Here is an 18,341-nt window from a genome sequence, read left to right on the forward strand (position 1 = left end):
CCTCTATGGCTGATTTTAAGCCACTGATGTGATGTTATCGAACACTGAGTTGGAAGAAATGTGTAAAATTGAGACCTGTAAGTTAGTATGGGCCAGTTCCAGCACACCAGTGGGTGCAATTCCTTAGTTGGCAGAAAGCATTACAAACATGAAAACAGTTACATCATCATAATAAAGTTGCGCCCTAACTGGTTTGGCTCAGTGGATAGAGCGTTGGCCTGCGGACTCAAGGGTCCCAGGTTCGATTCCAGTCAAGGGCATGTACCTTGGTTGCAGGCACATCCCCAGTGGGGAGTGTGCAGGAGGCAGCTGATCGATGTTTCTCTCTCATCGATGTTTCTAACTCTCTATCCCTCTCCCTTCCTCTCTGTAAAAAATCAATAAAATATAAAAAAAGATAAAAGTTGCCAGAAAGATGTGACAAGTTAAAATTTTATGTACTTAATAATAAACCTTAAAATATTTAAAACAAAAGTTGACAGAACAATAAAGAAAGTAAAATCACCAATGATAGAAGTTAGATTTTAAGAAATCTTTCTTGGTAATTGATAGAGCTAGAATACGAAAATTTATGAGGATATATAAGTTTGAAAATATAATTAAACTTGACCTAATGAATATATTTAAAACATTTGAAAATAAAAATATATGTTCATATTAATTATAAAATTTATTTGCAAGCATAGGGAGAATATGCACAAATCTATATCCTGGATTATAATACAGATACATTATGTTCTCAGACTTACAGGGAAGTAAGCTCAAAATCAGTTTTAAAAACCAACTGGAAAATACCCATATGTTTGAAAATTTAAAAATAATCATACCTTAAATTAACTCATTAGCCAATGAAGAAATCATGCTGGGTATTAGAAATATTTTTATCAAATGATAGAAATACTGCATGAAACTTGTGGGATATAGCTAAATCAGTACATGAAAGGTACATTTACCCCATTAAAAAGCCTATATTAGAAAAAGAAAAAGCTAAGTATTAATGAGCTAAGTATCTATCTCAAGAGGTTAGCAAAAGAAAAAAATAAATTAAAAATACAAGAAAAATAAAGATAAGAGTAGAGTTTAATAAAATATAAAGGAGAAAATAATAATATAAGAGAGAAGAAAAGGAAATATAAAGGCCAACATTTTTTTCCTTTGAAAATACTAAAAACAAAAAACAAGATTGGTTCAAGTAAGAAAGAGAAGACACAACTAACTACTATCAGGATTGAAAAAGGAGGATATCATTATACTTTCTGAAGACATGAAAAACACAACAAGAGGATGTCATGAATAATATTTTGTTAATAAATATAAAATTTTATATGAAATTTATATGAATAAATTCTAGAAATATATAACTTAACAGAAACTAATAGAAAAGATAGAAAGCCTAATTATTTTTATATCCTTTAAAATTTTCAGTTAGTAGTCAAATGTCATTCCATAAATATAACTCTCTAGCCTCACCAGAGAGTTCTATTAATCATTAGAGGAAAAATGAATTCCATTTTTATACGAACTCTTACAAAACCTGACAAGGAAACTATGAGAAAAAATATCATGCTTCAATCTCACTTAGGAATTTGAATTCAGCAATTTGAAATAAGATGTTAGCAAATGAAATCTAGCAGTGTGTGAAAAAGGTCATGACCAAAATGGATTTATGTCAGGAATATAGAGTTGGCTTAATATTTGAAAATTAATTAAGGTAATTTATCACATTGATGAATTAAAATGGAAAAACCATTTGGCAATCTCAATAGATATAGAAGTATCCAATACATTTTTATATCTATTCATGATTAAAACTCTTAGGAATAGAGAATAACTTAAAAAAATGACATAGGGTATTGACAAAAAAACGAAACAAACTCAGATCTAAAACAAGTATCATACTTAATGGTGAATTAGAAAAGCATTCCCTTCAAGATCAGTATCAAGTTAAGGATGCAATTAAGATTGTTCAGAAAAGATATGGTATTTAAATACAATTACTTTTCTATATAGAAAAGGTAATAAGAATGCCATTTACATGATCACAATTAATATAATGAAGCTAGAGTCAAGTACAAGATGTGGAAGCCCTTTATTAAATTAACTAGAGGTCCGATGCACGAAATTCATGCAAGAGTAGGCTTTCCTTCCCTGGCTGCTGGCACTGGCTTCCCTCTGGCACCCGGGACCCGGGCTTCCCTTGCAGCCCTGGCTTTGTCCAGAAGGTCATCTGGAAGGATGTCCAGTTTAATTAGCATATTATGCTTTTATTACTACAGATTGCACAGCTTTACTGTAAGGTACTAATGAAAAGAAAGATATTCCATGTTCTTAGGTAGAAACACAACATTATAAAGGTATCAATTCTCCCCAAATTGATCTATAGATTCAACACAGTATAAATCAACCTCAATAAGGTGTTTTGTGGAACTTGGTGAACTAATCTTAGAATGTATTATGGAAGAGTGGAGGGTCAAGAATAGCTTAGATGCTTCTTAGAAAGAGAACAGAGCCAGGGAAACATGGTTGCGAGATATCACAAGTATTATAAATCTATAATAATTAAAGCAGTGTGGCATTGGCTCAGGGACAACAACATGGACAAACCCATGCTCATGACAAAAGGAGTACCACAGAGCAGAGAGAAAAGGAGAAACTATCCAATGGATGGTGCTAAAACAATTGGTAATCCATATTAAAAAATTGTTTTTCTACTTCACACACACATACACATACAGAAAATACTAATGGCTTAAATATGAAAGGCAAAACTATGCAACTATTATAAGACAATATATTTTCATGTCTTGAAATAGGAAAGGATTTTTATAGTAAGGCAAAAAATCCCACAAAACATGAGGTTAAAGGCTAAGTTCAACTACATTAAAATTAAGACTGTTCATCAGAGGTGACCGTTGAGAGAGAAAACAATAAGCTGCAAAGTTGGAGAAGATATTTGCAAGGTTTGCAAGAACTGCAAAAGAATTGACATCCACAACTTTTATCGAACTATTCTAAATCAGTAAGAGAAGACATATATCACAATGAAAAAGGGGCAAGATACTTGTGTAAGCATTTCTTAGAAGAGGAAACAAAAAGGACCCAAAATATATGAAAAGATATTCAACTTCATTATTAATCAGAGAAATACAAATTAAAACCACAATGAGATACGATTACATACCCCCCCGCCCCGCACACTGACAAAATGAATAAATAAGTGAATAAATATGTAAATAAATAAACATATTAATAAAGTCAGGCATTACCAAGTGTGGGTGAGGATTTGGAATAAAAGGAACTCTCACTCAAAATGGCAAAAAACACTGAGAAAAACAGTTTGATATCATCTGGTAAAGTTGAAAACATTATGACATACTGTTTCTCTCCTATATAATAGAGAGAGAGAGAGAGAGAGAGAGAGAGAGAGAGAGAGAGAGACCTAGATGTTGGAGAAACTCCTGCCTGGTGTGAGCACCAGGATACACATACAAGGGTGAAGTCCATCAAGAGAAGAATGACTCTGTGGTTGTGTATCTGTACGAGGCCATAGCATGTCTCAGATGCCTCTCAGGAGGCCCTCTGAGCCTCACCTCTTCATATGCTCTGACCTGCTACAGGAGACATAGGCCCATAGCTCCTTGTCTGGTGGCTTTGTCTGGGTATTTGTTTCTCTTGCCCCAGGATTTTCTGTGGCTGCAGAGAGGTGAGAAGCAGCAGGACGCCCCTGCTGTCCACAGCTGAGTACACTAGAAGTATAGGAAAGTTACTGTCCTGCGAGGCAAACCTTTGAAGAGATCCCTTGTAAATTCTTCACCATTTACCCCAGGTTCTCGCCCTCATGGGCTGTCTGGAGGTCCTGCGGTCCTGTAGACCAGCAATCGGTTACACTTGATACAAAGTGGTGACCAGTTGGCAAGGCATCTTTACGTTGGTTCGCACTTGTTCACTGCCTCACTCCTCATTTTCTTTTCCTTCTGGTTCCCTGAAAATGCACTCCCTAATGAAGAGTAACAGGGAAGCTTTTGCCTCAGGGTCTGCTATATGCAACAATGCGGATGAATCTTAAAACATAATGCTGAGCCAAAGAACTAAGTCATAAGAGGACACATACAGCATAGTATTGTTTATATAAAAATCACAAAGAAAACAGAAATGCATTATTTAGAGAATACATCTGTAGCTGGAGACACTAATGGCAAACAAGGACATGCTTAACGCAACGTTCATGACAGTGGCTACTGCTGGCACGGAGCAAAGGGAAAGAGATCCTGGCAGAGCAGATGGGAGCTTTTAAGATACTATTGATGTTTTATTATTTATCTGGGAAGTGAGCATGTTATTGTTGTTTTATAAATACCACAGGTATGGTTTGTACACTCTTGATGTATATTTCCCAAGTAAGAAGTTTTATAGAAAGCAATGAAGATAGTCCATGGCTGAGACTCAAGCAGTAAGGCTGAAAAAGATGGTAGCGGCCAGATTATACCAGTAAGAACCTTCCAATGAAATTATTGGACTTTATTCCAAAGGCATCAGGAAGCTTTGGAAGTTCTTTTCTTTCCTTTTCTTTTTTTTCCTCAAGAGGGGGAATATGGTGTACAGTGGATAACAGAATTAGTTAAAGTTAGAGAAATACAAAGATATTTATGAGATAGTATTGACAGGATTTGACACTGACTGACTATTCGCACAGGTTTAGAAAATGGAGAAGCCAGAGGCCAGAACCTGAGAGAAGGTTGTTATAATAGGACCCCAGGAAGTGGGGATGAAAAGGTGAAGCTCAGTTAAGGACACGTTTGTCTCCTAAATTTGACAATGCAGTTGTGCTGAAACAGGTCCACATTGGTGCCAGCTCCTGAGAGCTGATTGTGCACGCCAGATGATGTCATGTTGGCAGCTTGAAATTGGCCATGGCAGGACTAGTTATTTGCATTGTGGATATTGGCAAACAGCGTGGTTAGGATTTTCACTCCAGGGAGAGATGGTTGCTAAATATTGACCAGCACACCATTTGATAGGATTTGGTAACAAATTACATATGAAGAGGAGGAAGATGTTTTAAATAATACCCACACTCCTGACTTTAGAGCTAAAAGCTGACAGCATGAAATGAGACAGAATGCAAGAAGCAGAGTGGTTTGGGCCAGAAGGGGATGCTGATGATATTATGGAGAATAAAATAGAGGTGGTCCCTGTCCTCATTAAGCATTTGTCTTTTAACAGTGTGCATCAGAGCATTCTGTGTAGCTTTTTCAAAATACCTATTCCTGTAACCTATCTATGCCCTAATATAATCAGTGCTGTTTTATGTAAAATTGTTTTAAAAATGAGACAATATAATAAAGAGAATGATTACACAAATCATTCTATGAGCCCTATTAAATAATGAGACCCCTCCCTTCAGACTGGAAATAGATTTATGATATAATTTAGTAAAAAAGAGAGATTAAAACAAATCCCCTGTTGGCCCATCATATAATGACCCATATATCATATCTTTACCGAAGAGCAATAGATCATGCTTCTCAAAACTGCCCGCATAGTAGAATCACCTGGATGGCTTTAATAATGATCCCACCCCAGACACATTAAATAAGAATCTTTAGTGCAGGAGCTCCAGCAGTGGTGTCTGCACCAGTGTTGAAAAATGTTCCATGTAAGCCTTTAGGCTGGGAAAAGTAAGTCAATGGAAAAGGAGACCGGCAGAGGAAGCTCTTGTGGAGATGGGTTGTAAAAGGAGTTAAAGTCATAGGTAGATAGCAACAACAGTAGCAAAAGCATGAAATCATTTTATTCTCTCTGAAACAAGAAAGAATGAGAAGAGTTTGGATAAAGATTCAGAGAAACTTTGAAGTGGAAAGAAGAGATGTCAAATGAAGTCAAATGCCTTCAATCTTCTCAGCATGTAGGAGGCAGTGGTAATAGTAACGGTGGTAGTCATCATAGTCATCTTAGGAGCTAGTGTTTATTGAGCATTTGTGTGGAAGGTACCTCATTAAGAGCTTCATAAACATTAGTTCACTTATCTTCCTTACTGCTCTATGGGGCAGACACTGCTATTATTATTCCCATTTTATAGACGAGAAACCATAAGATGGAGATAGATATGAGACAGCAATTTGCCAAGGCCACATAAGTGACAGAACTGTTCTGTGCATCTGTGTTCTGTGTTGAATGCAGTCCTATGCAAACCTTAAAGTTTTAACTTTTAACTGTACTGTTATGTGAATGAGGGAGAATTGGGCTGCAGACTTGAGGAGAGAGGGAAGGTTTGGAAATCAGACTGGGAGACTAAGTCAGGGCATCAGAGATGGGTATCACTGTGGAATGAGTTGGAGGGCTTGATTAAGGTTATAGCACATCAATTTTTTTCATGGAAGCACTCTGTTTATTTGAGATTCTCTAAAACCACTTGGCAGCTCAAGAATGGGAGTGAAAAAAAGTGAGGACTAAGTTTACCCAGAGTGGAATAACCAAGCAAAGGGGGCAGAAAGTTAAGGGCCAAGTTTCTATTGTAGTAACAAGAAGACTATTGAGTCAGGTTCAGGAGAGCACCCTAGAAGCTGGGATTAATGTGTAGGACACTGATATTTGGATGGGCTGAAAACTGGAGAAATTAGAAGAGGCTGAGGGACTGGTGTGTCTTGATGAGAATATAATCAGATTCTCTGGAAGGAAGAGAAATGATTAGAAAGGGGTGTTTCAGAGTTGTATATCTCGAGTCTGAAAATATTGCCAACTTGGAGGTAAAATTTCAGTGTTTGATAGGAAGGCATTTTTGGTTCAGAAGAGGCTTTCCCACTGTGTCAGATCACATCCATCAGGCCAGGCACTTCCTTTAGATATAGAACGCAACCTTAAATAAGCCACTTGTCACTAAATGTAGACTTTAATGGTGGGCATTTAAAGTGACATAATGAATAAACGACTCCACTTCTTTGAGGAATTCCAAGTGTCATACTTCTTTCTTAATGAGTAATAGAACTCCTAAATTTGGTGCTTCCATTTTTTATGGTAGAGCTGAATAATATGGGTAAATACATGCATATAAATGTTAGAGATGGTCCAGAATCAGTGATCACCTAGTGTTGTCAGCAGAGGAATGTTGGCTTTTGAACTGATAGTAAAAACCATGTTAATTGCACTCCATATGATATTGGCCTAATTAATAGACTAAGTGGATATTGGATAGGACTAGATACAGCTTAAATCTCAGTTTTGGTTCTAACCTTCTCACCTCAAATGATTCTCTGCCTTAGGTTCCTGACTAGAAATGAGCTGAGTCTGTGAACCAGCAAAATCTCAGAAAGTCAGATTAATTAAAATATGCTCGAGCTTTTATAAGGAAAGTATCAATATGATTGCTACCTGCAAAATATTATGATCAGGTCTGAACTAACTACAGTGGGTTAGTAATAGTGCCCTTGGGTTTTATAGTAGGGCTTAATTTAGTGTAACTTTTGTTTGTCATAAATACAGCAGGAACCTTAAGACAGACAAACTAGCCCTATGTGTGTTATTTTCTATATGAAGTTAAAGTATTTCTGAAGTGGAAATTTTCATTAATTTTGAGGTCTTGACTTTTCTCCACAAAATTCCATTTGGTTTAGTTTCTTTTAACCCTTCTCCCGGGGGAGCAGTTATGAAAATAGATGTTGGCTGAGGCGGACAAGGGGACTAGAGATGGTTGAATGAAGAAAACCAAGTTGGAAGGAATTAAGATGACTTTACAAAGGCAAACAGAAAGACAGTGTTTCCTCAAAAAATGACTGATTGTTCATGGGATAATATTTATCTACTGATACAACCATATGCTTAGAAGCATTTACCACTGTTCTGCAGCTCTTTCATGTTCTTTCCCACATTTACTGTGGCCGGTAGAGAGGTGCACCCATGGGCACACATTTTCAGCAAACAGTTATAGCAATGCATGTGTAGTTCACACTTGACTGCCATTTCCATACACAAATTCTCATTACCATGGCTATGCAAGTCAACCATGTCAACTCATTGTAGGCTAAACTTTGCCTTGGACCCAGAGCAAAAAGTACATCACTATCCATTATTGAAATGGTTCCCTCTGACTTGGTGCTCTTGATTTGTGAGGTTGAAATCCCAGTGACACTGTCAAATCTCACTAGGCTCAGACCCAGCAGTTGCTGAAGACTGTCTGCTTTGGAAGGTTAAACCTCACACTGTGGTCTGAGGCTTTCTCTTCCTTTCAGCAAGCTGCTTGGAGGGGTTCCAAGGTTGGTACCCCTCAACTGCAGAATGTCATTCCTACCCTGAAGCAAGAAGAGGTGGTGTGGACTGAGACCGCAGATACCCTGCCTGGAGTCTGATACTTCACAACATAGTGATGAGGTCAGAATTTCTTTTTCCTTTTAATTTATCTTTATTGTTGGAAGTATTACAGATGTCCCCCTTTTTCCCCATTGACCCCTTCTAGCCGAACCGCGCTTCCCACCCCAGGCCTTCATCACACTATTGTCTATGTCCATGGGTTTGCATATATTCATAGAAGTTCTTTGGTTAATCTCTTCCCACTCACCCACCTACCCCAGCCTTCCCTCTGAGATTCGACAGTCTGTTTCTATGTCTCTAGATCTATTTTGTTCATCAGTTTATTTTGTTCATTAGATTCCATATATGAGAGAGATCATGTGATACTTGTCTTTCTCTGACTGGCTTGTTATTATGGTCATTACCACATACATACTGAATTATAATATAAACCTAGATACTATTGTGAAAAACAAACTTTGTTGCCTGAGATTATTTTAAAACAGTGGTTCTCAACCTTCTGGCCCTTTAAATACAGTTCCTCATGTTGTGACCCAACCATAAAATTATTTTCGTTGCTATTTCATAACTGTAATGTTGCTACTGTTATGAATCATAATGTAAATACCTGATATGCAGGATGGTTTTAGGCGACCCTTGTGAAAGGGTCGTTCGACCACCAAAGGGGTCGCGACCCACAGGTTGAGAACCGTTGTTTTAAAACAACATAAAAACCTGTGAACATGATTGAGGCATTACAGGTATACAGGATCTGAGTTTCCAGAGAGGGTTAGCATGCAAATATAGTTGATATTTAAGGTGGCTGCATGCTCATGATTGACAGAAATGGCCAAGAAAGCAGTAGGTCATGTCATTGCTTCTTAATTAACTCACACATATAATAGTTCTTTAGTGTGATCAGTGAAAAAAGCATAGAGGGGCCATAAAGCAGCAATTGCTTCTTTATTTTTAAGTAAGTATATAATCTAATAAATGGTTTGAAGCATGCCACAAATTGGATGCAAAGTATTTTTAATTTACACAGCTTTGATTTTAAGGACACCTTCTCAGATATAATTGAGCAAAAATAACCTGCCTTGAACCTTTCAAATTACACTGTCTTGAGACTGTAACAGAGATTAAAAAAATATAGGAGCTGCAAAGTCAGTGTGACTGTCACTAGGCAGCTATCTCAGATATACAAATGGACCCCTGTTCTCTTCTAATGGAGCCACAATGAGGGAATATACCTTAGAGGAAATTTTATGGAAAGAGAATATATCCCAGTAGTAAAGGATTAGCAAGAAATGGAGTGGCTTCAAATGCAAATTTCCTGACATTTCACAGCTCCTAAAATAATTACCTACCTTGGTGAACTAATAATAACTTAGTTAAAGGTTTCATTTAGTATAATCAAATGTAATGCAAAAGGCACATACTGTGATAAACACCATTTCCATTTTAGGGCTTGCTAAGGGTGGGTTTTCTCTCTGCCCTGTATCCCACACATCAGAATGTCACAAGTGATTAGATGAAATGATTTATGTGAAATGGAAAGGTAAGAGGATAAAACCGTGCTGTACACACCCAGTGCAACTGGTATCCCCACTATGGATACCGAAGAGAGGAGCCTTGGTATCTCCACGAAGTAATCGTTCTTTGAAACTATTCAACTATCTTTGTTGCACTAAACAATTGTATTTAATGAACGTTTTAAAATCAAAACCATTTAATTTTTATGTATCAGTAGAAAAACTACATTCAGAATCTAGAAAGCTTAAAGAAACCCTTTGAAACAAGGATTGAATCCCTTAGTATTCTGTATTGGGTACATGTAAGCACTCTGGGAATCAAATGGGGAAGGTGGGGAGAGTAGGGGAATCCCCTAAGGGCATAGGAAACCTTTTGAGAAGTAATTTGACAATATGAATCAAATACCATAAAACTGTTTATATTGCTTAGACCCAGTAATTTTAACTTAGTGGATTTATGCTATCTTAAATACCTAGAGAGGCTTATGCACCAAAATGTTCACCAGAATAATATTCATGACAACAAAAACAACTAGAAACAACTATTTCACTTTTGTTGAGTATTAACAGAAAGGAACATTATACTACCTATAACATGATTCTTGTCAAAACTAGATAGCAATGCAGGAGATGCCTATGATGTACTAGAATTACAAAAAGCCTGGTATAAAATTGTGTGCAACAGAACTGCAATCATGAAAAAATTAAGTAAGCATACATAGACTGAGGAACCATATGAAGGTGCTAGCATACACTGTGTTTGGATGGGAGCACTATGGGTAATTTTTCACATCTTTTTTATTTTTCAAATAATTTATATTAAAAAAACCAAATTCTTGAATTGTAACACCCAATTGTTATGCAAGGCAAGCTAGTTGTATTACATTGAAATCGTCTCTCTCCTAAAACCATTTTCTATGTAAATACATTCATGATGGGTAATTAGTCACAAATGGGAAACCAGTCTGGCTGAAGTAAATAAACTCTAATTAATGTAGACCTCACTAATTGAAGATTAACAGAAATTCAGATTTGAGATTCTTACAGCATCAAAAGCCCCAAACAAGTAACATATTAGGATTTTTTATTTTATAGTTATAATACTTTGTTTCATAGAAATAGGTATACAACAAATTGTAGTTTTTTGGTGGGCTTATGTTATTATACTTTCTACATATAATTATGCAATTTGCAATTGTTTGTAAGGGCTGATATATAATATACAGATAGAAAAAATAGTGAAATTATTAACATAATTAAGTAAACAAACAAAAAACCAAAGTTGATTTGCCTGGTCAAATTTGTGAAACAGACAAATTGACTTGCTTAGCATATTAAATTCAGAATACACTAAAATACCACAATTTTTTAAATTAAAATATTTTTGCTAAATTAAACATTTATATGCAATTGACAATTGAAAGGGGAGGTAAGTAAACTTTTGCTTCCCCCACTATCATTTATGTAGCAAAATATAAAGGGAATTTTTATATAACATTTTCCAGAAATTTTTTTCTCTCTACAAATGCAACCACTAAAAATTATATGTAAAATAACTGACAGAATCAGTTATTTTGTGACTTATAAGCACACAACTATTTGTTTGTACTTTTCTATGGATATTTTTAAACCAATAGTTCAATTAACATGTTAATTGTCTGAAACTATGTCATCCTTAAAGAAGAACTGAAAATTATTGATTTCAAATGTCTTAAAAATATCATGTTTTAAAAATCAAGCTGATTCTTTAAAAAAGTGAAGCTTTCTTCAAGTTTAAAAAAATACATTGTTTTTAAAAATATGCCTGTTTTGTAGTTTGCTTTAATTTTAGATTCATTTGAAGATTTGCCGTAAGAACATTCAGTACCTAGTTTTTATATACATAAAACTTCAAAAACTACCAAGTTTCTGAGTTGGTTGTAATCATAAACTCTGAAGCTAAAGCAGATTTTCTATTTTCTAAGGGAAGCAACTCATGATTTAACTGTGAGAAGGTAAGAAATACACTTTTTGTCTGATCATAAATGAAAAAACAGTAATTATATTTTTTAGATTTTATTTGTCAATTTTAAGGAGTTGGATGCATTCGCCTCTCCTATTTTGTTAATATAAATTGTAATTTAGGATTATGTAGTAAATATTTAATAAAGTAAAAACCATTTTGGACAATCATTTAATCAATCATTCAGTATTTATTTAGGGCCTCTCATATACTAGCCCTCTGAGATACAGTGCTAACCTTGTTGATTTTGAATGTTCATTTCTGTAAATAGATTTTACAGGTAAGCAATTTAAAAATAAACAAGTTTAAACAACGTACCTTTGTTTCCTTGAACTTGGAGAAAAATCCAAATAACAAAAATAGCCCTTCTGGTTTCCAAATACATTCTGACTTTTGTGCATTGGTAAATCTGGTAACAATCACGGAAGGGCCCCAAATCTCATTAAAACAGAAAAGGACAGAAATATGGGAAAGAATTAAATACTGATGCAAGTTGAGTGAGGATAACCTTCCTGGTTTACCTTTACGATTTATGAAGAACACGAAGCAGTGTCTGTTTCTGGAGTAATCTGCTTATCTGCTTCTCAGGTGTAAGCTCTGCGTAAGGGCCAGCTGGAGGAACCTTTATCTCATTAGCCTTCTGGAAGAGCACCTGTCCGCCTAGCCCCAGGACCCCAAATGCCATTATAAACAAGTGTCCACAGACAGAAGGATTGCTTTTTTTCTTAGTTATTCACCTGTTACAGTGACACAGAGAGCCAGGGGACATCCTGCCACATGCAGAAGAAGGCTGACAGTTGGGGTCAAATGTGTTCCAAAATGACACCCACAAGGAACATCCATTGAGAGAGCTTAACTGCTGTCCCTGGGAGTATGTGGTTATTCAATATGTGTTAGTCTCCGGAGGCCGCAAGCCTCATAGAAATGTACTGCTTTGTAAATTGCTTTCTCTCTGGCATTACATACAAATGACTTTTTGGTTTGTTTTAAGTCTGGTTTTAATTTTTTAAAATCTGTTACTCATGCACAGAGTAGAATCAAATAGTTCTACAAAGTTTGTGAAAAATAATGCTGCCATACCTCCATTCAAAGGCAATCACTTTTTAAAAAAGACATTTATTTATTTTCATTTTTAAAAGATTTTAAATTTATGTTTAGAGTGAGAAGAAGGGAAAGGGAGAGAGAAACATCGATGTGAATGAAACATTGATAGGCTGCCTCCTGCATGCCCCCTACAGGGGATCAAGTCCACACCACGGTATGTGCCCTGACCAGGAATCAAACGGATAACCTTTTGGGTGATGCCCAACTAGCTGAGCCACACCAGCAGGGCCAAAGGCAATCAGTTTTAATTCTTTAAGTTAATTCTTTAGTATTCTCATTCATACCTGGAAATAGTATGCTTCTATTACTACTTTTTCATTTTTCACTTTTAAATATTTTCAAATAATGAATATTGAGAATATCTTCCCTTCCACACACACCCTTCCCATTCTTCATAAACATGTACTTGTCCCATCCCTCCATCCACCTCAGTATCACTGTATTTTCAGTTTATCAAATATTCAGTTTAATATCATTATGACTATATACATGCTACATAGCTGAGCTATGGAGTACACTGTAATTACTAATATGTATTGAGCTCTTATGTTGTGATAGGCACTGTCCTTATATATCTACATAGTTTATATATATATCCAATATACATACATACATATATATATTACTTAATGCAACATTATGAGGTAAGCAGTAATTATTATTATCTCTGTTTTATATTTGAAGAAAATAAGGTATATGTGGCAGAGCCAGGAACTCAAAGAGACTGGTTCAGGACCCTGATACAGGTAACCATTACCCCTCCAATGCTTTTTGCCGTTGTCTCATTTATTTCCCCTTCATTTTCTACCAGCAAAACCATAAATTCTCTCCAGATGCTAACCCAGATGTGTAAATTTCCTCCTCATAAGGTCGTCTGTCTTTCCCAGGACTTTCTTACCTTCTCTAGGCTGTATCAATGTCTTGTTACAGTCACAGCAGGCATCTGAAGATCTCCCTTGACAATCATCCTGGGGATTCCTTTTACCTCTTGTGTTGGATCCCCTGTTTTCTGGATCCCATGTTGCCTCCTTTCTGAACCTAATCTCTTGTTTTAGCAGAGCACATGCCCCAGTAGATTACAAAAGAAAATTCATAGATAAATTTGGGCTCTAATGCTTGAAAATGGCTTCTGTCTATCCTCATCCTTTGATTGATAGTTTGGCCAGTGTTATAGACTGAATGTTTGTGTCCTTCCCAAATTCAAATGTTGAAAACTAAACCCCCATGTGATGGTATTTGGAGGTGGGGCCTTTGGGAGGTGATTGGGTCATGAGGGTTAAGCCCTCATGAATGAAATTAGTTCTCTTATAAAAGAGGCAGCAGGGGGCTCCTTTGCTTTTTTTTGTCACGTGAGGCACAGTGACAAGATGGATCTCTATGAACTAGGAAGTAGTCTATCATCAGACACTGAATATACCTGTACTCTAATCTCAGACTTCCCAGCCTCTAGAGCTGCAAGAAATAAAATTCTGTTGTTTATAAGCCACTCTATGGTACTCTGTTAAAGCAACTGGAAAGAACTAAAACAACTGGATACACTAGTAGAATTCTAGGTTGGACATAAGTTCACTTAAAATAGTGAAAACATTAACCCACTTTCTTGTAGCTTTTTTGCTGCTAAAATCTGGAATCCTTTTTGTTCTTGATTCTTTGCATGAGATCTTTTCTTCACTGGAAGCTCATAGAAAACTTTTCTTTGTCCCCAGTGTTCTGATATTGCATGGTGATCTTGCTGGTTGTAGCTCTATTTTAATCCATTGCATGGGGGCATTTAGAGGAACTTTAATCTGGGTATTTATGTTCTTCAGTTATTGAAAAACTCTTAGATATTTGATTTTTATATCTCATTTTCTATATTTTCTCTTTCTGGAATCCATATTATTTTGATGAAGGCATTCTTGAACTGGTTCTTTAACTTTTAATATCAACTTTTTCTTCTATTTTCTTCTAACTCTTACTCTTTATGCTCTGATTTCTAGAACATTTTATCAACTTAATATTTTAAACCTTTGATTTTTATATGTCTACTGTCATTGATAATTTTTGGGGAATCATTTTTGGTGGTTTTGTGTTTTTTCTTTGCTTTTTTATTTTAATAAGATACTGTTTTAGGATTTTAGGGAAACAATTTAATTTCTTTAAAAATATTTCAGTTTTAAAAATTATTTTCTTCTTAACTAGTCTCTATTTTATCCAAGCTGCATTTTAAAATTTATTTTTTATTTTTTATATTAGAAGCTTTTCTCAAATATCTGGTAATCCTTCACTGACCATTCACTTATATTTAAGTCTGTGAATAACTGGCTGAAAGCTCTGTGCATGAGACTGGAATTTGTCAGCTGTGGTCTTCACGTAGGTTAATCAGGCTGGGCTACTTCCTTCTTAGGGTTCTAAGATAAAATACAGGATGCCCAGTTAAATTTAAATTTAAGATAAACAAAAAATAATTTTTAAATATAAATGTGTCACAAATATTGCATGTGACATACTAAAAATTATTTGTTTATCTAAGATTCAAATATTCTATATTTTTATTTGCTACATCTGGCAATTCTCTTTCTAAAATACCTGAACTCAGTATCTTTAAATATTTCCTCTGCTGGTGGTCAGATATTCCAGAAAAGACTACTAATCTCTTGATATTAGGATAAAGACCAACTCTCATTGTATCAGCACATAAGCTGAGATGAGAATGATGTCTGGGGCTTTAATATTCTTATGATATGTATATTTTAACTTAATTTTTCTACTTTCAGAGAAATACCATCACTCTCACATCTGCCAGATATTTAATACTCCAGACAATGTTTTACCCTGACAGAAAAGAAACCTTCAGCCTTCTGTTGAGTGGCCAAGTGGCAGTTACATGAATGAATAGAATAGGGAAGGGGATTTGGAGCTCAAGCTAATTATTAGATATTTCAACTTATCCTTTTATTTTTAACCCAAACCTTCCATGTAAATTGGGTTGTTTCTGAACTTTTTCTAATGTCAGTTTAAGATTTGCCTCTCTAGGTCTGCTACTGAAACAGGAATTTTAGGGGAACAATGGCAGGTTTAGGGAATTTTTAGAATTGGGGTCCATGGGAAAAACATAGGGCTACAGATTGGGAGAAGGTACATTTCCATAACACAAGGAAGCAGCAACAGGTATATTTCCATAAGACAAGGGAACTGGAAGTAGCCAAAAAAGGTCTATACTATTTACAAAATAAAGAAGGAAGAAAGTCCAGAGGGAATAGGAGGACAATGAGGGAGGAGGGCCTCAGGAGTCACTATAGTAACCAATTCGAAAGGGAATATTGACCAAATCAGAGGGGATGTCAGGACACAGGAACTATAGCCTTTATAAACCATGGAAACAGGGAGTCGGTGGACCCTTTCCCCCTCCCATGTGGGAGTCCATTCTGTGGGGCTATTTCCCTCTGCCCAAATGGGAGTCTGTACTTGTTCTTCAATAAATCTCCACCTTTGCTATACTACCCTCTGTCCATGGATTCATTCTTCGACTCTGGTGGACAAAGAATCTGGGTTCCAGTACAAAAATTCCGTATCACTACCATCCATCCATATTTTAAAACTTTGCTTAAACATACATGTCCAGCTTAATAAAATTATTATAAAGTGAAACCTAGCTATATATAGGTGAAAACATAGAATATTAAGAGCACCCCACCATGGTCTCACTCACAAACACAAACTTTTCTTCTCCATTAAATATAATTATTTTTGGATGTCTATGATAATCATTTATTTGCTTTTCTTAATTCGTTTACTACTTAACTACACATCTGTAAGTACTGTAGTTTACTTCTTCCTACCCTATTGCTATTTATTGAAAAATTATTATTTTCCATACTGCTCTGAAGTTCCATAAAATCTTTCATATACTCATGTTTTTCCAATCCTTTTGCTCCCTCCTATTTTATTATATTGACTCATCTTTTATTTTACTGTTTTCTCTTCAGCTGGATATAATGTACTTAATTTTAGTTATTGCTTTTTTAGTTCTGGGGTTTCAATTTGGTTCTTTTTCAAGTCTGCTTCATCATTTTAAAAAATAGTTTATACCTCGGTGCTAAAGTTCTAAAAAATCTTGTCTTTTATCTCATTGAATAAGTAAGAGTACTTTGATAATTCCAAATTCCAGAGCTCTGGAGGTTGTTTCCATTGCCTTGCTTTTTCTGTTTTTTTTTTATTTGTTATTATCTTATTTCCTTGTATAAGTGGTTATTTTTATTTATTTATGCCAGACATTATATTTTAAGAGTTGTACTACAATAAGCAAGACAAAATGGTATTGGTAAAAGATATACATGAATATTAATGGAATGAAATAAAGAGTCCAGAAGTAGACTCACACAAATAGTTGATTGATCTTTGACAAAGTTGCAGAAGCAATTCAATGGAGACAGGACTGTCTTTTCTACAAATAACATCATATGCCACTGCCCACCCCCCACCCCCGCCCAACAAACAAAAAATAGACCTAGAAACAGATATTACACCTTATACAGAAATGAAAAATGAATCACACACATAAATATAAAATGCACATAAAAATTCTAGAAAAAAATATAGAAGCAAATTTTTAGGCTTGGTGATGAGATTTTAGATACAACATAAAAGCATGATCCATGAAAGAAAAAAATGACAGTTTTTGATTTTATTAAAATAATTAACTTCTGCTCTATTAAAGAGACTGTAAACAAAATTAAAAGATAAGCCACAGATTTGGAGAAGACATTTACAAAATACAAAATATACAAAGAAAATGTAAAACTCAACAATAAGGAAATCTAACAACTTAGTTAAAAATGAGTCAAAAATCTGAACTAGAGCCCTCTTCAGAGAAGGTATACAGATGGTAAATAAGCATATGAAAAGATACCCAACCTCAGCATCATCATGCAGAAATGCAAATTGAAACATCAGTGAGATATCACTGCATGCATATTAGCATAACTAAAATGAGGGGAAACATTGGCACTGCAATTGCTGGCAGAGATTCAGAGCAACAGAAACTCTCATTTATTAGTGGTGGGAGTGCAAATTGGTACACGTACCTTAGAAGACAGTTTTTTTACAAAACTAAAATGGTCTTTCCATACAATCCAGCAATCACTCCCAGGTATTTACTCAACTTATTTGAAAAGTATGTCCACACTAAAACCTGTACTTGAATTTTGATAGCAATCTTGTCATAATTGCCCAAACCCAAATGCAATCAAGATGTTCTTTAGTAGGTGAGCTAGTTAATAACTATGTATATCCATGACAAAATACTATTAGTAATAAGAAAGTATGAGCTATCATGCTGTGCAAAGACATGGATGAATCGTAAATGCACATTGCTAGACTAAAAAAGCCAGTCTAAAAAGGCTGCATACTTTATCATTCCATTTAAATGATACTCTAGA

At 35.4% G+C, this 18,341-nt stretch overlaps 1 protein-coding gene across 1 annotated transcript in view; it reads right to left on the bottom strand.

The window, feature by feature from the left end:
- The window catches only part of IMPG1 (interphotoreceptor matrix proteoglycan 1), a 116,008-nt gene extending 103,806 nt beyond the window's left edge, over nucleotides 1-12,202 (bottom strand). The window contains 1 exon segment of the mRNA XM_023754312.1: nucleotides 12,136-12,202. Within this exon segment, the coding sequence (XP_023610080.1) occupies nucleotides 12,136-12,202 (67 nt within the window).
- Between the last annotated feature and the right edge of the window lie 6,139 nt (nucleotides 12,203-18,341).

Source organism: Myotis lucifugus, unplaced genomic scaffold, assembly GCF_000147115.1.
Source record: "Myotis lucifugus unplaced genomic scaffold, Myoluc2.0 scaffold_59, whole genome shotgun sequence".
NCBI classification, from domain to species: Eukaryota; Metazoa; Chordata; class Mammalia; order Chiroptera; family Vespertilionidae; genus Myotis; species Myotis lucifugus.